Source organism: Adiantum capillus-veneris, chromosome 13 (assembly GCF_014529385.1).
Source record: "Adiantum capillus-veneris isolate H3 chromosome 13, ASM1452938v2, whole genome shotgun sequence".
NCBI classification, from domain to species: Eukaryota; Viridiplantae; Streptophyta; class Polypodiopsida; order Polypodiales; family Pteridaceae; genus Adiantum; species Adiantum capillus-veneris.
This window is the reverse complement of record NC_140943.1, coordinates 116,652,505-116,677,177: the sequence shown is the minus strand read 5'-3', so window position 1 is coordinate 116,677,177 and position 24,673 is coordinate 116,652,505. Positions and strand designations below refer to the sequence as shown.

The 24,673-nt window shown below is 44.3% G+C and overlaps 1 protein-coding gene across 3 annotated transcripts in view; it reads left to right on the top strand.

The window, feature by feature from the left end:
* TPR10 (ankyrin repeat family protein) overlaps positions 1-24,673 on the top strand; it is a 155,493-nt gene that overhangs the window by 119,285 nt on the left and 11,535 nt on the right. For all 3 annotated transcript variants that reach the window (XR_015190061.1, XR_015190062.1, XM_086527259.1), the window contains exons 7-10: positions 11,220-11,345; positions 11,431-11,583; positions 12,177-12,239; positions 12,325-12,426. Coding sequence is in view for 1 of the 3 variants with exons in the window: in XM_086527259.1 (XP_086383385.1) it covers positions 11,220-11,345; positions 11,431-11,583; positions 12,177-12,239; positions 12,325-12,426 (444 nt within the window). In the remaining 2 variants the exon portion in view is untranslated. The remainder of the gene's footprint in view (positions 1-11,219; positions 11,346-11,430; positions 11,584-12,176; positions 12,240-12,324; positions 12,427-24,673) is intronic.

The following is a 24,673-nucleotide window of genomic DNA, read 5'->3' as shown; positions in this document are numbered from 1 at the left end:
CTCTCTCTCTCTCTCTCTCTCTCTCTCTCTCTTTCCAATTTGCATAGAAAAAAGCATCAGCATAAATCTCTCTCAAATTGCGTAGCTAAAAAGCATCAGCGTAAATCACGCCGCAGTATCCGAAATTCTCCCGTACGGTGCCATGTCATCCTGTCTCCGCATTTTCCAAGAGTTCCCTTGCTGCCATTAGGGTTAGGGTTAGGGTTTTTTTGTTTTAGGGTTTCTGGCAGGTTTTAGGGTTTCTGTCAGATTTTAGGGTTTGCAGGTTTTAGGGTTAGGGTTTCCAGAATTAGGGTTTCAGCAGCAGTTAGGGTTTCTGCTCTCGGGCAGCCACGTCATCACTTTGTGACAGAGATGATGTGAGTGGCAATTCGCTTCGATTGGAGAGTCTACATTGGAGTCGGGTTTTTCATCAGACTCTTGTTTAGTAGTCTCCTAGACAAGCTTACTTTCTCTCCGAGAAAGGTATTGAAAGGATATCAAATGGGCTTGACGTGGATGGAAAGGTGCTCTCGTTCAGATAGGCTGTTATTAATTTTGGACTTGGAATGCACTATAGGCACATGTGGAGCACCTTTAAGGATCTGGTTGATTCTATATCTCCTATTCCGCCGCTGGTTGCGGAGGATCGAATCCTTGATTGGCATGTGCCAACGAAAAATAACTGACTGAACAACTTTAAGCACTTTGAATGACAACTGGATTGAAAGAGATGCACGACACGAGACGGGGAGTGGCGGAGTTCCACCCCAAGAGAGCAGTGGCCCCAAATGTTGGCGCCCCTCTCGGTATTTCTTTATATTGCTTGAACACAGCACAACGCCGATACTCCATCCTCTGTACCTTCACACGGAAGCATGCGTGAGAATAAGCCCTTGGCTCATATTTAAGGGCCTTGGTCTCTCAAAAGCAGTTACATGAAAAGCATCAAACTCTAAAAGCATTTGGTCCCAAAAGTTGGCGTCCAAAGCTGTCAGCGCATTTCACGGAAATCCATATAGCTGTCACGTCATCAGCGTTTAGGCCCCTTGGCCAGGATGTGCAGGTTGGCTCCGTTCTTCAATGGCTTGACACGTTAGCAATTTGTGACTCTCTCTCTCTCTCTCTCTCTCTCTCTCTCTCTCTCTCTCTCTCTCTAAGGAAGCAAGGGGGCTGCCACAGAAGCATACGCTTTGCATGTGCTTGATTGTTTACAAAACAAATGCCGTGCTTGCCACAGCTACAAGCTTAGCCGCCCCCCCCCCCCCCCCCCCCCCCCCGCCTGCGCCATACACACACACACACACACACACACACGTGCCCACACATTTTTTTGGTAAAACTTCGGGATTAATTTACAAGTGGGAAACCTCAAGGCGAGGAAAACCCATGGAAAAGGTCATATACAAAGGAAGAATATAGAAATGTTCAGCTATGAAATAGGGCTAAAAGCATTCATAGGAAAGCTGATGTACCTCAAGGGTGATATCACCAACTTCCAAGGAAAAATGTAAAGATTGACTAAGGGAAAGCTTGACAAACGGAAAAGGATCGGTGGACCATGCAACCATTATGTTGTCACCACAGTGTCCAATAGGCCCAAAATCTGACCCACATGAAGAAGAGTACAAATTGCTGCAAGGAAGCTGGAGAATGCCAAAAGTCCAGAACCGCCTGTGGAAGACCATAGAGGGAAACGGAGCTGCATACAAGCTGATATGCGGTGAAGAAAAGCTCTAGTAATGCAACAATCCCATAGTAAGTGACTAACAGTCTCTTCTGATGTCGAACAATGGACACTACGAGGAGAGCATGCACTGAGAAATGTGCCCGCTAGGAGAACTCCAAGCAAGCATTGCTAGAGAAACAATCACTCCTTTAGAGGCAAGTGGCTCTTCCAGATGGCAGAGATAGGCTTTCTCCACCAGGTATCAGACTTAGTTTTCCCTTTTTCCACATTGGGAGCCACGGTAGCAATGGAAACTTCATTTCGCTTAGCCTCACCGATAGATTTTCCCATAGGGACAGGAGTAGATGGAAGAAGGGGCTACAAGAGGGGTTCTGGGCATTCAGGTTGCATGTGTCCAAATTTACCACACATGAAACCTGAGTGCAGCCAACAATGGTAGAAAGTGTCTCCACGTGGAAGGGAAATCAACAAGTGCCATCCACACCGGACATTTATGACAAATAAGACTTTGATAATCTTTTGTTAGTGTCCATGGCAGAACATGGGTCAAGTGCGTGCCAAAGAAGAGTGGAGACCTCTCCAACAAAAGATTTATGGCTTCAATATCCGACAAGTGGACTTCATAAAATCCACGAGCACCAAAGTAAACGCCACGGATAGTTTGACATTTAAGAAGAAAATCGACCCACTGTCTGATATTTTGTGCAATAGGCATTTTTCGCAAGAAAAACAAGATGATTGCATTTATAGCATATTGCGTAATTGGTCCATGAGACCTGCACGTGAATATGCACTGCAAGTACAGATGCCTAGCCATTCCATTCTTTCTGAGCCTCCTCAAAGTCCTCACATAACTAAGTCTTGATCTTAGAAGTGGCCTCCGAGGAATTTTTCATTGCTTTCCGACGCTTAAATACACAGAGATTCGCTCATATAGCAGGAAAGAGTAGATTCCTAGAGAAATGTGCACTTTTTATAGGCTTGGACACTCCAAGCGAGAAATCAATAGCAACACGAACAAAAACCAGGCACACTTTCAAGAGCGCGATACCAAGGGGTGGCTCCACGACACTTGGGCACACTAACTTTGATGTATGTTGCAGCAGTATGGGCTCGTAGATTATCAGCTACCTCATGGACTCAAATTGAGAGACCATAGATATGCGTGATATTGTGCTTGTTCTATAACAAGCCCTCCGTATCACACGAAAGAATTAGCCACTCCACCCATGGTAATCGAGGCTATTTTCTACACAGTTTGCCTCATTTAGAGGATGAAAGTATTAGATGATGTGGCGCATTCGTGTGTACTGTTCCATCCTGAGTCTGCTTCTTGAGCCATCTCTTTCTCCATAGGGGCTGGCTAATGGAGTCTTGAGATGAGTGCGGTTTTGGCCGTTTTCTAGTGGAGATACAAAGACCGGGACAAAGACATAGAGAGACTATTGGCACCTGTAGCGGCACCAAAGGGTGGCAGATAGTCACAGCTTATAGACTTCTTCCAGAACACAAGAACCCTTTTGCCACTAGTCACACTAATTTGCCACTAGTGACACTAACATAGAGGGGTCACCCTATGAAACCGGCCCGTAGGGCGGTAGACTTTGGCTTTTACCCAAAACTTTTACTTTAGACTTTAGGACACAGAGAAACTTTGCAAATAAAAACCCATAACGGGAATTGACACTTCAAACACAAGGCTTGGAAGCTAGAGCGCTACCAAGTAGACGCCGACACTTGTTGGCTGTGCGTACCTGTGGGGGATTAGCAATTAGCTAATCCGGTTCCTGTTTAGAAGGCTCTTGCCTTGGGAAACGTGCATAAAACCTCAGAATTGTACATGGTCAACTCAATAGCCATCTAGTGGGGCATTACCATATGTGCCAAAGGGTAGAGAGAGATGCGTGAGAGCAAATCGTCGCGCTACATAGAGCAAGGGAGAAGGCAAGCTTCCCATTAAAGTTGTGATCACGTGCACCCACTACTCACACACACATTGTAGTCACACTGTAGTGCAAAATCAGCCCCCCTCTCAAAAATGGGCGCCCCCTCCAGCTGATGGATCTGGCAATTTGCTGCAGAGCCGCCATGTGTCCAGTTTGCCTCTTTAGAGTTAATTCCTAGTACCCACCGACTTATAAGTGTAGCGAGGGGGCCTAAATGACTTTGAGCTGAGCCTAGACACCCTTTTATTGCTTGGATTTCAGTGCCGATTGGCCCGATCATCTCGTGGCGACCTGCCCTTCCCAATTGCAAGTGAAACTCTTGGCCGTCGGCCGTTTCACACTGGCCACGCAATGTCCGTCCATTTGTGACTTCAAAAAGAGGGTCCCAAAAATTAAATAAAAATCATCGGAAAGAAACCAACAACTAAGGTTAGCAGACTAGCAGTTGCCACGTCCTTGTGACACCCTATATCAGGCTGAGATAGTCAGAGCTAGGAGACGGCCCCGATCTCTAGGATAGACAGCTTTGTGACTCCCATCACTTGCAGATCTAGAAGATCTAGACTCGCCACCATCAGGAAGCCCAAGAGAGATTTTCTGTGATGTTGGAAGGTCTAGTCATGATCATACGTGCAACCCTTACACCACACCCACCCATGTACCAGATCTTACACTCCCAATATGATAGCTAGTCAGCTTAGGTTTTGAAAGGTGGTTGTCATCATAACCTCCTTCATTGTCTTCCTAGAGTTCCCTCCTTAGCTCTAGTCCTCAGGAGCAACAGGTGGACTGGTTTCTACATGGATGACACCACCTTGCCAGCTCCATTGCGTTTGTTGCTCATCTTTTGGCACCCTCTTGCAATCTCTCGATGATGTGAGTTGCCTCTTCTTCCTCATCTTCTTCACTGACTGCTCTTTCCCCTCTGTCCTTCCATTGCCTTTGGATGTTTGATTATACTAGTTGGCAGTTAGTGCCCGATGTTCAATCTCTTGCCATCGCAGATGTTCCTTGGCTGTCACCCTGGTGGCTTTTGGTGGTTCAGGTTTTGGATATACAGTTGAAGTGCCTATCTTTCAGCTGTTGCTGTTATCCTCTCTCTACTTATTTTGCGAGGGTACTTTTTACTCTATTTAGGAGAGGTTTTTTACCTTGGCTTTTAATGTCCTACAGTTTTCCATGTGGCTCATTGTATCCAGTCTTCGTTGTTTCCAGATTGTTGCCTTTGGGCTGCTTTGTAATGAGTGATGTACTGGGCCTCAAAATTGGCACCATTTGGGCGTTCTGAGGGATTTCAAGCCCCTTTCTTTTGGAAAAAAAGAATAAACAAAGAGAGAAAGTCAGTGTGTGGCTAGGAGGATTCTTACTATGGCTCAAAGCTTGGCGTGGACTACCTTTGTGGGGAGAGTGTGTGTGACTTGCTGGACATATGATATGATTTGGTTGTGTCTCTGATTTAGAGATTGAAACACTAACCCTAAAACCCACACCGTTTACTAGTCTTCCCTCTATGTACAGTTTCTCTCATGGAAGGGTGATGTAGGATCTTTGCTTCAAAAATAAAGTGCTAAATTTGTCATCAAATGAGCACATTCGTACATTAGCCTTAACTTTTGATATGAAGATTCTCTTGTTTGGAATGGGCTTTGGCATATGATTCTAAACCTTCTCTTGTATGAAATGATGAGCCCAAGAAATGAGTAGTCTATGGAATGAGTACCCCATGAAATGATCACCCCATCAGATGATTAACTATCAGATGATTAACTACCATGAAATGACTCCCCCATGTGATGTTAACTTGGCAAACATGTATTTTCAAGTCTTTATGTGCACTGCTCCTGCTTCATTCCTCCCCCTCTATAGGGAAACATCATGACGTAGTCCACTGTCCAATAAATGTAATTTAAGGATCTACTAGAACTCATCCTAGTTGTGCTAGAGACTGCAGATGTCACAAATGGGTGACGTGGCATGGCCGTGGACATGTGGCAACAGAGTATACACACACCCCGGCTGGCAGGCCCGTGAAATGCGGAGACATGCTGACGTGGCAGCAGTGGAAAATGCGGAAGCTGTGACACATGGCAGCTGTATGGCAGCTCCGTGAATTGCGGCACAAAAGGAAGGGTGTACGGAATTTTGCTTTAGCACTGGGGGCTGAAATTGGCAGCTTTTGGCTCACTTGCTTTATTTTTAGAAGCTTTTGGACTACAGCTTTTGAGGCTCTGCTTTTGGGCATCCCTAGTAATCTATAAATTAGTGGGCAGGGCTCTCACAACTCAGGGCATCGGGACGCGGAGTCTGAGAGTGAGAACCCTCCCACTCTCTTGAACTTTGAACTCAGATTAATATAAAAAGAAATACCGAAAAAGGCGCCAGTCTTTGGGGCCAATATCTCTAGGCACAGAACTCCGCCAGGCCGTGTCGAATCAATTGTGAATTGTGAACTGTTTTGAAGTGAATCTCTGCTGTGTCGCGGTAGAATCTTGACTTGGAGTGTCCAAGTTTGTTACAGTGGTATCAGAGTGCGGCTGATTTCTCTTCTACTGGGAAATCCGATCCTTTTCTCGCGGCACTTATGGATTCCAACAACAAACAGTTGACTTCCTTTGCATTTGGGGATGTAGGAAGAGATCACAAAGAAGATTCTCGCGAAGAGTACGGCCCGCCTTGGCCTACTCAGGCGGAGATTGAAGAGATGGAACGTCAACAAGTGGTTGACGATGCGACAAAGATGATGATCAACCTTGCGAAGGATCCAAAATTTGCTAAATTTTTGACTCAAGACATCCTTCGACGAAGTGCACTCCCAGTGGCAAAAGGCCATAGAACCACCCCTCAAACCGGCACTCAAGAAACCTCGTACTCCAAGGATGTTTACAGAGAAAGAATTGGAAGAGGTGGTTGATATACAGATTACTCAGCTTTTTGACGCGAACAACAAAGCCAAAAAGCACTACAAAAAGCAGAAGAAAGGAACTGACTTCCCGAGTTATTTGGGTCGTCAATCTACTTTTGCCTCGGCAAGAAAGCAGAAGAAGCATGTGCAATCTGAAGGAGTATCCAGTTCTTCTTCTTCTTCTTCTTCTTCTGACAATTCTTCTAGCTCTTTTGACTCGAGCAAAGAAGACAGGAAAGGGAAAAAGCGAAGCAAAAAGCAAAGCTTCCAAAAGGGCAAGAAAAAGGCGAAGAAGCCTAAGTTTCGTCCAGTTTCTGACAGTTCTACAGAGGACTCGTCTTCAGATAGTTCGGACTCCGACGATCACAGATTTTACGCAAAGAAGAAGCATTTTTATAAAGCCAACCAGTATGACTTCCTCGAAGATAAAAGCAAGAAAGTTTGAGAATTTAAAGGTGGATAGTCAATTAAGTTTGACACTTTTGCTGGATTCCGAGATGCTTCGAGGGCTTTGGCCTTCATACAACAGTTTGATATAGCTTTCTCTGGAGGGCATTACTCAGAGCAGTCCAAGATTTGGAAGGCTATCTCTTACTTCAAGGGAAATGCTCGAACATGGTGGTCCACCTTTCTATTGAACAAGAAAGCGCCAGTTAATGGCTGAAATTTAAAAGGCTTTTTATTTCTTCTTGGCTGACTCGGGAGTACGAACGACATATACGAACTGCTTGGAATCATCTTCGGATGACCAAGAAAGATACTTAAGACGCATATTGCGAGAGATTTTGGAGCTCTTTTCTACCCGCTTCTTCATTTAAGAAGATCTCGTTTAAAGAACAGATTGATCGGTTTAGTTGCAGACTTCCTACAGAGATCCGAGATCACTGCTTAGAACAATAGTTAGATTCTATTCAAGAATTGATGAGTCATTGGAAACGGGGCTTTGCCATATACTCAAGCAGTCTGACTTACCCCACGGATGAGATCATGACACAAAGAACCGAACAGACTTCTAAAAATGAAGGTAGAAAAAAGAAGAGTCCCCAAGAACAGAAAGATAAGGATGCACGACCCCGGCTCACTCTTCGAGAGAGAGCCAACTACATCAAAGAGGGGAAGTGTTTTGGATGCGGGGAACATGGGCACATCTCCGCGAAAGTGCCCTAAAAAGGCACAGAAAGAACAAGATGAAGAATGGCCAGAGAGTTCGAAAGCAGCTGAGGAACGTGGACGAAAAGGCAAGATGAAAGTAGGACTAGTTCCAGATTTCATGGGTACTGACTCAAGCACGATTGATGAAAGTACAGAACTTTGCGGAGCTTGGGGCAAAGTGAAAGACCAAGAAGCCCTGATTTTCTTTGATGGAGGAGCCAAGGCCAACTTCATTTCACCTGAATTGGCGGCGCGGCTAATACAGAATGGGGAGATAGTAGCGGAATATTCCATTCGGGATGGCTATTTGATGAAGAAAACGATGTTGTGCGTTACATAGCTGTTGAGAGAAAAGGTTCTAACCGAATGCCACTGTCCACCATTTACGGGTCACCGCAGCATGGATACCACCTTGAAAGGTGTATAGAGATACTTCTTTTGGCCGAGACTCAAGAAGGATGTGGACGATTTTGTACGCAGATGCTTGGTATGCCAAAAGGTCAATTTTTACAGGCATAAAGCACAGGGATTGTTACAACCTTTACCCATTCCCACCCCCTCTGGGAAAGTATTGCTATGGATTTCATTTTTTATCTCCCGAAGACACAGAGTGGGCATGATGGTATGTGGGCTGCTATTGACAGATTTAGCAAGCAAGCTCATTTCATTCCAGTGAAGAAAACAGTCAAGCCGGATCACTTAGCGAGACTGTTCATAGCCCAGATATTTAGATTACATGGCATGCCTGAGACAATTGTCTCTAACAGAGATCCCGGATTCACGAGTTTGTTTTGGAAGGCTATTTGAGAGAACATTGGCACATGGCTGCATTTCTCGTCATCTCTCCACCCGCAGACAGATGGGCAATCTGAGATTGCAAATTCAGTCGTATTGGATTTATTGAAGTCTTACATTTCGGATCAGAAGACTCAATGGGAAAAGTATTTGCCCTTGGTGAAATTTTCCTACAATAACTCGATCCACTCTTCGATGGGGAAGGCACCATTTGAGATTATTGAAGGTGCTACGAAGGTGCCACCCTTCTTAAGCACGAAAGATGAGATTTTTTGAAGCCGACCAGTACAAGCGGGACGTGGACACCGCTTTTGTCAAGGTCCGGAAGGCTTTAGAGAAATGTCGAGAAAGACATGAGAAGGCAGCAGATCGACATCGACGCGATTTGAAATTAAAGGAGAACGATTGGGTGCTCTTACGTTTTGAGAAGGCACGCCTGAGAAAGAAAAAGGAAAAGGAGCGGCTTTTTCCAAAGCTTAGCATGAGATACTATGGACCTTTCCAGATAACCGAAAAGATAAATAATGTCTCCTTTAGACTGAAGCTGCCCGATACTTGAAGAATTCACAATGCTTTTCATGTGAGTCTCTTGAAGCCTTTTAAAGGCGATGTGCATGATGATGGGGAGCCAGATGAGCAACCCGAAGTGGAGGAAAGCGAGGAGATACTCGTTCCAGAACAGATATTGGCACATAAAGATAGAAAGATAAAAGGTAAAGCGATAAGACGGTTCTTGGTTAAATTCAAGAACTATCTCGCATTGGATGCGAAGTGGATGGAGGAGGAGGACCTGGCAGATACTCCTCAGATTGTGAATCTTTACCTTGAAGCCTTCGGTTTAACATAGTCTATTCCGATAGAACCCCGATCTCAGCTTGGGCGGAATTTGGTGCAACGGGTATGCACAAGAGGGAGTTACTCCGCTCCTTTGTCAACAAATTGCCCCGATTTTTGATAATAGAGTCACTGATGTCCCTATTGTTTCATGGATACTATGAGCTGACAGTATTCTGCTGGAATGACTTTAAGATTTGGAATTCGTGATAATATGTATGATTTGTACTTGACTTGTTTGAGTGCAAGAATTGATAGACGAAATGATTGTAGCATTTCGGTCTGATAAAATCTCTATAGACATGATTGCAATAAGGATTAGTTAATCTGGCATCTGTGAGGTCTCGATTGGATCTAGATGCAATTGCTAAATACGTTGCCGTTTAATCATGGTCTCAGATTCAAATGAATTTTTGAATGCGATTTGTCATGTGATGTGACTGTCTATTGGTACATGTGCTAGATGTGTTGTTCCTAGTGCTTCGGTACTAACAGTCAGTGTCTGCTAAGACAGTTTATGGCCTCTGTCTGTTTTGCAGGCGTAATCGAGGGCGATTACAATGCTTTCAAGAGGGGGTATGTCATAAATGGGTGACGTGGCATGGCCCTGGACATGGGGCAGTAGAGTGTACACACACCCCGGCTAGCAGGCCCGTGAAATGTGGAGACAGGCTGACATGGCAACAGCGGAAAATGTGGAAGCTGTGACACGTGGCAGTTGTACGGCGCTCCGTGAATTGCGGCGCAAAAAGCATAAGGTTGTACGGAATTTTGCTTTAGCGCTGGGGGCTGAAATTGGCAGCTTTTGGCTCACTTGCTTTATTTTTAGAAGCTTTTGGACTACAACTTTTGGGGCTCTGCTTTTAGGCATCCCTTGTAATCTATAAATTAGTGGGTAGGGCCCTCACAACTCAGGCATCTGGAGGCAGAGTCTGAGAGTGAGTATCTCTTGTACTTTGAACTCAGAGTAATACAAAAAGAAATACCGAAAGGGGCGCCAGTCTTTGGGGCCAATATCTCTAGGCACGGAACTCAGCCGGGCCGTGTCAAATCAATTGTGAATTGTGAACTGTTTTGAAGTGAATCTCTGTTGTGTTGCAGTAGAATCTTGACTTGGAGTGTCCAAGTTTATTACAGCAGAACCTGGCACACCAGATACACCAACCATCTCTCCAAATGTTTGTTCTGGCCTCTAACAAAGGAGCTACATGCCTCACCATTGATTATATGGCAACTAAGGGCTTTGATTGGTTTAGAGTCAAGCAAGCAGGGTTCGATGTGTAAATGCCTTAAGGAGAAATTAGTGCCCCTACCTTTCAGAGGAGATTACCACTTCTCTTGTAGTGTTGTTTCAGCAATGAAGTATCTCACAGGAATACTCAACTGCTATCCACTGTTAAAGGTACATTCCCACAATCCACAGAATCTTTAGAGCTTCAAGGCATCAAAGGCTATCACTTGGAAAGAATACCCTAAATTAAAGTGAAATTTGTGCGTTCAAGCACAACATGGAATAATTGTGTATGGGGATGACATGATACTTGTGCGAGTGTGAAGAGGTAAGACACAGATGATCTATTGAAATGTGTACAAGTACTCTCTTTTGCAGCAGACAGAAGCATCTTAGGGGACGTCATACTACAAGTGATCAATGTAGATTGAACTTTGCAGGGTGGCCTTATCTCGCATTCCTATGCTCCCTCGTTGGTTCTTTGTCACTAAGCATTTAATCATCTGTGAATGTTTTGAAACGATTTTCTTTTTCCAAGTAATCATGCTGTGTTTGTGTGAGAGCTTGCATTTGTAAAAAAAAGTCCGTACAGACTTAGTTTATGTGAACCTTCAAGAGATACATTAAAAAAAAGTATTATTATGTACTTGTGGACATTATTTCATGGGTCTTTTACGCGTGTGATTCCAGGAAAAGGCAAGTGTCAACATAAGTGCAGGTGGTGCAACTCCATTGCATATTGCTGCTGATTTTGGGAATGATAAAATGGTCAATAGCCTCCTGAAGGCAGGAGCAAATGCTGATGCTTTAGATGATGTAATTATCTTCACAGGCCATCCATGTTATCTGCACCAGATTATAACTGCTTTTCATATTCAAATGTGGCTATCAATATTTCCAGGATGGGATGAAACCTATAATGGCTGCTGCCTTGAAAGGAAACAAGGAGATTGTAAGTGCTTTGCTTCCTGTCACAACACCAGACCCGAAGATCAGTGATTGGTCTTATAGTGGCGTCTTATCCTATGCTCAGCATTTGAATATGGATGAGCAGGTGCGTGTCTCCTCGGTGGTAGATGTTTTCTCAATACTCACAATTTTAGTCTACAAAAACTAAAAAAAGCAATTATTTCTGCCATGAGATCTAAGTTCTGTTTTTCAGCAATCGTAATAGAGCCAAGTATTAAGTGTAAACGTGTCTTACTTTTACATATGAATTGTGTTTTTCACTAAATTGTAAGGGAGTGATTTAGTCAGATGGGAATTTCACTAAGTTCGTTTTTATTAGCCAAACAAAAATCCACATAAGGGATAAGGAGCTGATGAGGGGAGGCATTCTAGTAATACACCCCTCATGTGAGCCAACATGAAACTTTTTTATGAGTGATCTTGTCTTCACAATGCAACTGGGCTAGTGTGCAGCTAGTTATAGCATCATCCATGGCATTTGTCAGGTCTGGACATTGCTGTTTGCTGATGTCTACTGAAGAAAGTTCCTCCTAGACATGCATATTCTTGCAAAATGTTTTGAGCTGGTTCTTCCAGCTCTTACCTCATGTTTACCAAAATTTGGGCAACAGTGTGTATTGTTTTCCTGCAATCTCTCTTTGAGGCTTAGAAAATTTGATGCTAAATCTTGTCCTGCAGGAGAAAGAGAAGCATACAAATGCAGACAAAAGTGAAATCGACTCCAAGCTGGTGCCAGTGGAGGTAAGTGGCTGCTAATATATCACCTCAAACATTTTCTGTGTGACTGTAAAAGCTCTGGCGTTTGTTGTTCTGATCTTTTGCTTAGGTCAGCTCTGAGAAGAAAGAAAAGTCTCTCCAAGCCAAGGCACGGGGTGACGAAGAATACAAAAACAAAAACTTTATGTCAGCAGTAGATGCCTATACACAGGTCAAATTTCGCCTTTTGGCTTGCAGATTTTTGTAAAGCCTGAACACCGCACTTGGTAGCGTTTTTATTCATTATCAGTTAAACAATGTGTTGTGTGGCCCTTGAATATAAGTCCACAAGGTACATCTTTGGATAAGGAAAATCATGTCTTGAGCTGAATATTTCTATTCGTAGTTGCCTCCAAAACGGCTGTTACACAGTGAAATACCAGGATACCAAGCCCCGCAAACCCCCCCCCCCCCAAACTCCAAGACCCACCCGCACACACACACCCCCCAAAAAAAAAACTCCCTGTGGATGATCTCAATCACAGAGCCTTCTGTAGAATCCAATTTATTTCACCCCCCCATCTGATGGGCCAGTTCGCATACATTTTGTGGCCATGGCCACTTTGAATGTCAAGGACTCTCTTCGTCAATTCAATTCTTAAATGCTGAAACCTCTCATAGAGGGCGGTGCTCCGTACATTGCTGGGATACGACCTCTAGATGAGGACCTCACACAGATGCAAATCGAACATAGGAGACCATGCATGCCTCGGGCTTACAAGCTCTCAAGGAGGCAAGAGAGCCGTTTACCGTAGTGGTCATGTTATTGTTGACGGCAAGATCGTCAAATAGGGCCTTGTCGCCTATGAGCACCCAAAGCTTGAGCCAAAGCTCACCGGAAAATTTTGAAAAAAAAATTCTTTTCGAAGGAGAAGATCCTTCTATTAGTTGATAAAACTGCCCATTGGGCTACAAACTGCCTCAACAAGAGGGGGCCTACATCAGCATGAGGGGAGACTCTTCCAGTGAAAAAATGAGATATGTACAATGACGAGTAACCAAAGATATGGGAAGGGGAAACAACCACACAGGTAGCCGGTATTACAACCTAGGAGCCCCATGGACCATGGTGTAGAAAGGCCCTGGCTGCTGGAGTCGTAGAAATGCCTCGCGGCACTCCCTCCCGCATACATTCGGAGTTCCCCTGCAGCCTCTCGAATTGACTCGAAGTGTGTGGATCAGGTACAGCCATATATCTTGTATAGTCTCCATTGGTGGGATGGGGTTGGTCTCGAAGATGCAGAAGCACCGGGCTCTCCATATGAACCAGAGGGTCAGGCTGCAGATAAGCTCCCAGCAAAACTCTCTATCACTGCTCCACTCCTAGGGCTTAAGCTTTGTGGCAGGCTGGAGTGTGGGTCGGCCTTCCTGTATCACAATCATCCTGCTAGCTGAGGACAACTCAAGCGCTCTCAAAAGCCTGTCAAGAACTCAGTTGTGAGACCCTCCTCCTGCGAGTTTTTGCTAAATTAGCTTTAGCTGACAGAAAAATAATTCTAAATGAATTATTGGAATTATAAGCGAGAGGGTTTTTCTCACTGGAGACATCCGAGGATAGATATTTCTAGTGCGCCATTCAAAGTAATGACGGGAGCACTGTGAACGGGAATATCTATAAGGCCACCAAGAACGGGTACTTCTAATGCGTCACATTGGATGGGTGACAGGGAGCATCGGGAAGAAGTATTCGACCATCGGGGAATGGACATCTTTGATGCGTCATCCGATGGGTGACATAGAGCATTGCGAAGGGGATTGTACCATAAGTTCGGTGAGAAAGGACTAGGTGATGGGTATTCCTAATGCGTCATATGGTAGGTGACAGGGGAATTGGAAAGGGAATACTCCATAGATGGGAGGAAATTCCAAACTATGTTAGAATTGTGCACAAGGATGAGCAAGCACTTGAATGAAGATAGGTCGAGGAAACTTTGAGGAAAAACAAATGCTTTTGGAGAAAGCGGGTTGCTTTCGTCAAAGCAGATGCTTTTCTATAAAGAGGTCTATGTCTGCATTACATTTGTGCATGTGATTGCGTCCAAGGACGTGTGGGAAGTGCCATGAAAGCATTCGTTTTTAACTCATAAGGTTTTATTGAGTTTTCCTTTAACAGGTTCGTATCATTTTTTAAAGTGGCTGGCTGCCCACTTAATAAGTGGGCAGCCATCTAATAAAACAGGCACCAAAAACCTAGCGCCCCATCTTCTCTCTCGTTTTAGGCAGTGAAAAAGCGATCTCTCCTCTCTCTATCTGAGGCACCCCCACCTGCCCTACTCTTGTTGGGAAAAGCAAGTAGAATCCCCTATTCTTGCCGGCCCCAGCAGGGTATAAAAGCAATCTAGTGCTTCTCTCTCTGGGGGTGTGTCAACGCTAAAGACAAGGCATCTTGCCGTGCCTGAAGCAAGAGAAAGGGTGGGGGCTGGATCAGGAGATCAGCACCGACTTTCACATATGGTCAGGAGATGCATACACTTACCTTGGGGTTGTCTTCACTGGGCCGAGGTTTTCTTTGGGGAGAGCAATCGAGACTAGACTAGACTGACTAGAGCTTTTGCGGCCTTGGGAGGCTTGGAGAGGATGTGTTCGTAGGTTCAGTTCCAGGAACCTTGGACAAAGTTATGGCTCTTTGATACTTTAGACTTTAGTAGCCTTAGCTATGTTGTATGGGGTGCAGATATGGTGACCTTCTGTAGGCTAGGATGGTTGGAGACGTATGGAGAGGCCCTTGGTATCTATGATCTCTCGACTGATCAAAGCCAAGGCCTTCGTACCCCACGCTATCATTAGAGCAGAGCTAGCTACCTCTCCTATGGAGATTGAGGCGCTTATCAGAGCTAGCTAGCGGATATGCTGCTTATGCCAGCTAGAGCCAGAGACAGAGCTACATTACATATGTCATTGCACAGTGTACTATGAGATTCGGGCCCGTTTTCACTGCTTATTCAAAGAGGGTTTCGGTCCTTTCTCTAGGGTTATGAGTTATGAGGATCAAAGATGTCTTCGGCTATATCTACTTGAGTTACACAGATATAGAGACACTTTACCAGGGAGATATAGAGAGAGACGGTCCAAGAGACAGATTATTGATTTCTTTTCACTAGATGTGACACAGCCAGAGGAGTAGCTCATTCGACCACCACTACCGGCACTCTTATTGACCGAGCACTGGAGCTACAGAGATCCAGACGGCCACGATTGAGGAGAGGGGCTACACAATATCAACGGAGACTACAACAGAGGATTCGAGCCATACGCTGTCGACATCCAGAGTGCAGATGAGGATGGATTCTAGTAGTAGTATCTTTGTTCTAGTTCTTTTGTACCCAAACATGGTATTAGATTCATCATTTTGTAACAGATTGGTCTCATAGGTCATTTTGGCCTTTTGAAGATGTTAATATAACATTTCATTTCTCTCTCTCTCTGCCACATAGCTCACGGGTGGCGATTGGTCAGCTGAGAGTGGCTTCACACAGGTTAGAGATTGAGATCGGGAGACATACTGGTGTTCCCAGGGAGGAGCGAGTCTGCAGAGCCTGCACAGAGGAGGTGGAGAGTGAGGAGCACTTTGTATGTAGATGCAGAGCATACACTGAGATCAGAGGCAGGTATGAGGCCTTATTCAGAGGACAGCCCACTCTCCGAGAGATCATGGACTCTCGAGATCAGAGACAGCTCGGACGTTTCTTACTAGAGATACAGAGCCATCGGGACACACTACTACAGCCACGCACAGCTACACAGACAGAGGGGAGACAGTCGCAGCTCACAGACTTCTTTCAGAGGATTGCCGCCCCTCCCTCACCAGACACTCAGAGGGGAGTGACACTCCCACAGGCGGAGGTGAGCCGAGCTAGACGACGACCACGAGTCACAGGCTACAGGGGCGCGAGCTCCCACCACCGATAGATGGAGGAGATCCGAGCCCGGGAGCGCCGTGCCACTGAGGAGCGAGTGGCTTAGATGAGGGCCGACCCGACAGCTTTCATCCGGGTAGCCTTGGCACCAGACCCGCCCATGTACCACATCTTACATCCCCCCATTAGTATAGGATGGAGCTAGATAGCTTGATGCATTCTCATGATTGTACTACCTTGAGCATATAGACATGCATATACCCCTAGAGATAGAGCTCCATCCCTCCTTAGATACTCCACTACCTACATTCAGTTCAGTTTTGTATCAGTTTTGTTTCATTTGTCTTTCCGATAGACGGATGACATACACACCATGTACATTTGATTTGTCTCATAGGCCGATTTCGGCCTGACATAGACGTTAAAAATCTTTCTTTCTTTCTTTCTTTCTTTCTCTCTCTCTCTCTCTCTCTCTCTCTCTCTCTCTTTCTATATATATATATATATATATAGATATATCCTCTGGCTTCAATATTAAGTGATAAATTCTATTTATTTGAGTATATTTATATTGTTATGCGCTCCCGCTTGTGACAACCATATCAAAGCATGGTCTTCTCTCTTTCTTTGTAAAGAATGACGAGTCTGGGAAGATATGGGAAGCAGCCATGACAAGCCAAGAGAGAATTAAGCAGATGAAACCCTAAGTCCTGCAAGCTTTACTTGCAGAGTTGGGAATTCTTTCTTCTCTTTGCAGAAAGTCAACAAGACTTGGGATTCTCTGAAAAGACGACGAGAACATGGTGCTCAAGAACCTAGAGAATCCAAGGAGCAGAATGCTCGAGATCCTTCAAAACCCAGAAATGAGCCAAATTCTTCTTTTGAAATTCAGAGAAATCCGAAAGAACTTTCCCTATCATCCACAGTCTCACCTCACTCCTCTTTCAGAATACCCATGAACCTCTAGTCGAGGACCATAGCCAGGAAAATCCCATCATTTTGGGAAGGATATAAAGGTCTAAAAGACGTGAGAACACTCCAGTCAAGTTTGATACTTTTGACAGAAGCAGCGATGTCTCGAAAGCTCCTGCTTTCATTCGACAAATGTAAGTTGCCTCTGCAAACGACAATTTTTTAGAAGAGTCCAAGATGAGGCATGTGACCAAACACCTCAAGGGGATTGTGAGTGCTTGGTGGTATACCAATGCTCTGTAAGGAATTCAAAACAAGACTTGGATTCAATTCAAGGCTAAATTTTCCGAGAATTTTTTTCCCCTCTATAGTTTGAGGAAGGCATCAGAAAAGATTGGGATCGGTTTGCCCAATAGGAGCACGAGCGAGTCACAAATTACGTGGACAAGTATTGGTTCACTCTTGCCAAGGTAGGTCCATTCTTGAACCTAAGGTAGCTCCATTCTTGAACCTCTCTGATGAAGAATTTAGAAAACATGAAGAAATTCAACGAAGGAATTTTGATGGTGGGGTGAGCCATGCACGTTGGGAGTGTACACTTCAATGTACGAAGAATCTAATCACCAGAGTGGGATGGGAACCATTAAACATGGACGACAAATTTTTGTTACCTCTCCTAGAAGGATACATTGCTATCCGGAGAAAGTTGTGGAGTAAGGGAATTCACTCCTAATTGCTGAGGTTTAGAATAGAAGACCCTCAACATTAAGTAAGAGGGCAGGTCTTTGATCAAAGTTACATCTTTTAGGAACTCGTAAAGTGCGTTTTGTTTTTTCACACGAGGTATGTATGTGTCTAACTAGGACCAATCACTCTCGGATGCTTATGATAGTAAAGTCGAGTTGCAACATTGTTCTATGAGATGAGCTGGTTTGCTTAACCATCTGGAAGGTCAATGACTGATCTGGTATCGAGCAGTTCTCGAATAGATTACCTGCTACTGCGAGTAGGACATTACGACGGAATCCTTCCGAGCTTTCAATCTAGGGAAAAGTTTTCAATAAGCTTGAGTACTCTCTACACGCACACCCCCTACCCGTTAGGAGAAGATATGGTAGTACTTCTCGCACAAGTGAACGAACACTCTCTTTATTAGGGAAGGAGCAAGAGACGGCTACAACTTGTGCTCAAGGAATTCCAAGATTGAAATCCCAGTTTACTTGACGAGCGGGTTTGCTATGGGACCAAGTCAGGGATCATCTGGTTCTAAGAATCTTCAGAAGGGAAGGAAATCTTCCGAGTTCACCAATGCTCTAACATAGCATGAGTATTATGTACACCTTTTGGGTACATGGATAACGCATGAAGATACAGACCTTGTTGTCGAGGTAAGTCGACTACCAGTCGAAATCTTTTTTGCCAAACAGAATGAGATGAGCCAACTTCTTGAATGGAATTTGAAATACCTCTCTTGAGCGCCTTTTTGCGCGCCATGATATTTCAATACGAGACTCTCTATTTGAGATGTGTTCGGTTGCTCTGAGTTTTTCTATCGAGAAGGGGTTTTTTGATGGTTTTTGATCATCTAGTACGCCACGTGGATTGACGAGTCACCACTAGAGTAGCAAGCTATGGTTGCAGCATACGCTTCATAGATACAATACTAGAGAGAGCTCTAGTCCTCGATTGAATGTGAGAAGCTTCTCCAAGGCACATATTTTACGGCACTGGGGCTCAAAAGCAATTGAAAAAAAAAAATCCCCCACCCCACCACTGTTGGGGTATAAAGCCCAATGTGGTCGCCCAGGTAAGTGGACGGGCCGCCAGGTATGTACACATGTTCTTTTGTAAAAACCTAATAAGAACTCACTATGCTCTACACATTACAGTAGAGCGAGTTCACCATATCGTCGTGCTCTTCTTCTTACACTCTCTCGCGTCGCACTTCCGCTCGTACTCCTTCAACTAGTATCAGAGCTCAGATCGAGGCTCGGGGCAGCACTGCAAGAGGGTAGAGTCACCAGCTCAGATTGGAGTGAAATTCGACAGGCGAAGACACGGCCCCAAATCCTGTGGGCAAGCCCAAAGGGCTTGGTGTTCTCAGAATTTCATTCTGAGGTCATCTCGGCCACCGTTCGGCTTCGACAAAGGTCTGCGCAGGCCATTTTCGACTACGTGGTCTCGGCGGGTGCAGATCCGACTCTGCAAATTTGGGGTTTCGGCCTACGACTGCAGGTGCTGAGGATATCGACACTCCCAGAGTGTTGATTTGTGGCTGTCTACACATCGAAGGACGGCTCACAGTTCTTGGAGGCGTGTCACATACGACACGGGCGCATCTACACACAGACTGTAGGCGATATCCACTAGTTCATCAGGTAGCTTGTGTTTGCTGCTTGATATTCCAGATTTCATCCTGACATTGCAGGTACTTCCACATGGAATGTATTGTCAGAGATGATGTATGTCTGTTGAGGGTTTGCTGGCTGTGAGTCACGCAGCAAACAACCGCCGCAGTGGTTACAACATACAGTGGGAAATTTGTGGATGTATGACTTTGTGGGAAGTCTATGTACTGTCAGATTTTACTGCAGCCTTTGTTGAGGGTCGAGTGAGGTTTTATTGAGCTGGGGGATTCTCGAATGTTGAGATCCTTTCGGTGATACAGGTCTTGGAGCGATCCCTCGAGCACCCTTAGATAGGCAGCTAGGATGTATTGACTGTGAGTTAGACAGTTGGGATTGCATCTTTGCTTTACTGCCGTTGAGGCATTGTCGCAGTCTATGCTTACAGGACAGTGACAGGACAGTCAGAGAAAGTACAGGTGCAGGACAGGTTTATCCACAGCTTACAGTGTTAGAGAGACAGTGGTTTTTTGAGCTGTTTTTTGGTTTGTTTTTGAGTACACCAGAGCCATTTTACAAAGGAGACTCCGCCAAAATTTATGCAGAATCTGAAGCTTTCTTGGTTCATTTGACAGGTTGATATTGGTTCAGAGGTCAGTTTACATGGGAAACTCTGCCAAATTTTTCCTAGGAAAGTAAACTACTGTGAAGCGTAGCTATGGCTGGATCACATGACACTGCTCTTTACAATATCAAGAAGCTGGATGGAACCAATTTCCCATTGTGGAAGAAGCAGATTTGGCACGTGTTGGTACAAAAGAAGCAGATAAAACCTATAAAGCTCAAAGGAATAAAACCAGAAGATATGGACGAAGATGAATGGAGCGAAATGGATGAATTGGCACTTTCTACCATTATGCTGACTTTGGCAGAAAGCGTTTACTTCAATGTAGCAGACGAGATGTCGGCTTATCAAGCATGGTTAAAGCTGAGTGATCTTTATGAGAAGCAGAGTGCAGCTTCACAGGTATACTGGCTTAAGAAGCTTGTTGACTTGAAGATGAAAGAAGGGACACCTATGTCCAATCATCTGAATGAATTCAACACCATCTACAGTCAGTTGTCAGCTCAAGGTGTCAAGTTTGATGAACCTGTTAGAGCTATGTTCCTGTTGATCACATTGCCGGAAAGTTGGGACACTTTTCGCACAGCTTTGAGTAATTCTGCACCTCCAGATGGTTTGAACATAGCAGGTGTAGAAGGAAGTCTGCTTACTGAAGAAACCAATAGAAAGACAATGGAAAAAGGCAAAGGAACAGCCTTAGTTGTCAGGGGAAGGACCAAAGAAAAGTACAAAGGTGGAAAGAGGAATCAGTCTCGTAGCAAGTCCCGCAGTGCTAAAGGCAAGAGTGACATAGAATGCTACCATTGTGGCAAGAAGGGTCACATGAAAAGAGACTACAGAGAATGGAAAGCAGAAAAAGGCAAAGAGAAAGCTGAAGACCATGGTGAGAAGAACAAGTCCTCAGTGAAGATTCAAGAAATAAATGTGACAAACACTGTTGCAGAGGATGACAGTCTAGTGTCAGGAGACATCTACTTCTTGAAGAATACAATGGACTCAACTCTTCTTACAGCATCTGATGGAAATGCACTGAGTGACTGGATTATAGACTCAGGGGCATCACTTCATGTGTCTCCAAACAAGGAGTGGTTTACCTCTTATGTGACCACTAAAGATCATGTTCGGCTAGGCAATGGGCAGACATGTGAGATCTTAGGTGTTGGAGATGTTCAATTGAAGTTTCAGAATGGCTCTTCTTTCACGCTGAAGAATGTGAGACATGTTCCCGCAATTACAAAGAGCTTGATCAGCACAGGTTTACTTGATGATGCTGGCTACGTCACCACTTTTGGACAGAACATGTGGAAGATATCCAAGGGTTCTACGACAGTAGCACATGGAGTAAAGTCTGGAGGAATTTACATGATTTATGTATCAAATGTCTCTAAAAATGTAATCAATGTAAACGAGCAGCCGAACGTTTCTTTGTGGCATAGCCGGTTAGGACATATGTCCAAGAAGGGAATGGAAATCTTGTCTCGTTCTGGTTATTTGCCTGGCTTTTCATTTAATGATTTTGAATTCTGTGAACATTGTCTGTATGGTAAGCAAACACAGCAGCCACATAAGCATAGAAGCAGTAGAAGAGATACACAGTTGGCACTTGTTCATAGTGATTTGTGTGGACCTATGCCTAACCTATCTCTAGGGGGAGCTTCTTACTTTATGACATTTATAGATGATTACTCGAGGAAAGTATGGGTTTACTTTCTCAAGCACAAGGATGAAGCGTTTAGTGTTTTCAAAACGTTTGTGACACTTGTGGAGAATCAGAGTGGCAAGAAGCTTAAATGCTTACGCACTGACAATGGTGGAGAGTATGTTTCAAAGGTCTTTCAGGACTTTTGTGAGTCAAAAGGTATAAAACGTGAACTTACTGCTCCTTACAATCCTCCTCAAAATGGTGTTGCTGAGAGGATGAATAGGACCATACAAGAGAAGGTCAGAAGTATGTTGTCTAATGCACAGCTGCCAAATGGGTTTTGGGCTGAAGTTGTATCAACAGCTGTTCATCTTGTAAATAGATCTCCTAGCAAGGTTTTGCAGAAGGATTCAGTGCCAGAGATGGTATGGTCAGGCAAAATGCCCTCATACAAGCATCTCAGAGTCTTTGGCTGTGAGGCATATACTCACGTTCCAAAGGAATTTAGGAACAAACTTGAGCCAAAGAGTAGAAAGTGCATCTTTCTAGGCTATGGTAATTCTGGTGAGATGGGGTACAGACTTTGGGATCCCGAATCCAGAAAGGTTGTCCGCAGCAATGATGTTCACTTTAATGAATCCAAATATCATTCTAAACCAGAGAGGGTTGAGGAGATTAGAAGAGTTGTCTTCCAAGAAGATGGACCTGCACGTGCAAGACAAAATGTCAGAGCTCAAGAGGAGCAAGGACAGGATAGAGTAGAACCACAGGTTGTGGCTGAGCTTGAGCCACCTATTGTGCGTAGATCTGGACGTGTCACGCGACCTCCTGATAGGTTTGTTCCATCTATGAACTATGCCATGTTGACTGATTGCAATGAGCCTTCATGTTACAAAAAAGCAGTGCAAATGAAGGACTCCGGGAATTGGCAATTGGCCATGCAGTCAGAGATGACAGCTCTGCATAAAAACAAGACATGGAAGCTAGTTAAATTACCACAGGGCAAAAAGGCTCTACCTTGTAAATGGGTTTACAGGTATAAGATCACCGCTCATGATAGTCAGCCAAAGTACAAAGCAAGGCTTGTTGCCAAGGGCTTTTAGCAAGAACAAGGCATTGACTTTGATGAAGTCTTCTCTCCGGTGGTCAAGATGACTACATTGAGATGCTTTCTTGCATTGGTTGCCATATTAGATTTGGTGTTGCACCAAATGGATGTCAAGACAGCGTTCTTGCATGGTGATTTAGATGTGGAAATTTACATGCAGCAGCCAGAAGGGTTTGTTGAGAAAGGCAAGGAAGATTGGGTATGCCAGTTGTTAAAGAGTCTTTATGGCTTAAAACAATCACCGAGGGCATGGTACCATAAATTCCACAAGTTTATGCTTTCTCAAGGCTACAAACGTAGTGAGTTCGATCACTGTCTATATACAAAGAAGGCTAAGGATGGTAGTTGGCTGATCCTTATTTTGTATGTGGATGACAAGTTGATTGTTGGCAAGCACTTGGAAGAAATTTCAGCTTTGAAGTCAAAGATGGCAAAATCGTTTGACATGAAAGACATGGGTGAGGCAAGTCATATACTTGGTATGCGCATTGAGAGAGACAGATCAAAGAAGTTGATTTGGTTATCTCAAATAGAGTATATTGACAAGGTTTTGCAACGTTTCAATATGGAGAAGGGAAAGGCATTGAGTGTTCCATTGCCACCATATGTGAAACTTAGCAAACAAGATTGTCCTATGTCTGAGGAAGAATAGGCTGAAATGGATAAGATTCCATATGCGTCTGCAGTGGGTAGTTTGATGTATGCAATAATTGCTACTCGCCCAGACATTGCATTTGCAATGGGAGTAGTAAGTCGATACATGTCAAACCCAGGCAAGAAACATTGGGAGGCAGTGAATTGAATATTGAGATACCTGAAAGCTACAAAGAGTATGCGTATATGCTATGGGAGTCAGGAGCTAAGTGTAAAGGGTTTTATAGACTCAGATTATGCAGGTGACTTAGACAACCGAAGGTCTATGTCAGGGTATGTCTTTACATTGGCTGGTGGAGCAGTATCATGGTGTTCTAGATTACAAAATTGTGTTACTCAGTCTACTACAGAGGCTGAATATGTTGCAGCATCAGAGGCATGCAAAGAATCAATTTGGCTTAATCGACTAGTAACAGATTTGGGAATCAAAGAAGAGATGCCTGTGTTATATTGTGATAGTCAAAGTGCTATACAATTGGCTCACAATCCAGTTTATCACTCAAAGACAAAGCATGTGGATGTGAAGTATCATTTCATCAGGGAAATGCTCGAGGATAAGCAACTTCATCTTGTCAAAGTTCACACCACAGAAAATCCTGCTGATCTACTTACAAAAGGACTTCCCTCAGAGAGCTTTGCGCATTTTCGCAAGCAGTTAGGTGTAGGGTAGTACATCACTTCTCTACATCTCTTGTATATTAGCTTGTATAGTAGCTTCTCTCACACTTAAAGTACCACATTGGACTTTAAGTGGGAGGTTGTTGGGGTATAAAGCCCAATGTGGTCGCCCAGGTAAGTGGGCGGGCCACCAGGTATGTACACATGTTCTTTTGTAAAAACCTAATAAGAACTCACTATGCTCTACACATTACAGTAGAGCGAGTTCACCATATCGTCGTGCTCTTCTTCTCGCACTCTCTCTCGCGTCGCACTTCCGCTCGTACTCCTTCAACCACCCCCCCCCCCCCCCCCCCCCTAAAAAAAACCCCACCCACCCAAGAGTAGTAATGGGTAGATTGTCAATCGCTTTCATAAATGAAGCCGAAAAAACCGCTTGCCATCCTACACCCACATTAGAACACGTGGGCACATTACTCATGGTGTCCTTTCCATAGGCTTGGATTAGAGGTGTTTTTTCATTGTATCCCTCAATGAGGATTATTGTGACTATTGAGGGCTTTATTGGATGTAGATTTGGACCAGGTTGTCACCCCCCACTAGGAAGAAGATAGAGAGAGAACCACTCATGGAACTCATGTTTTGGATTTTGAGCGTA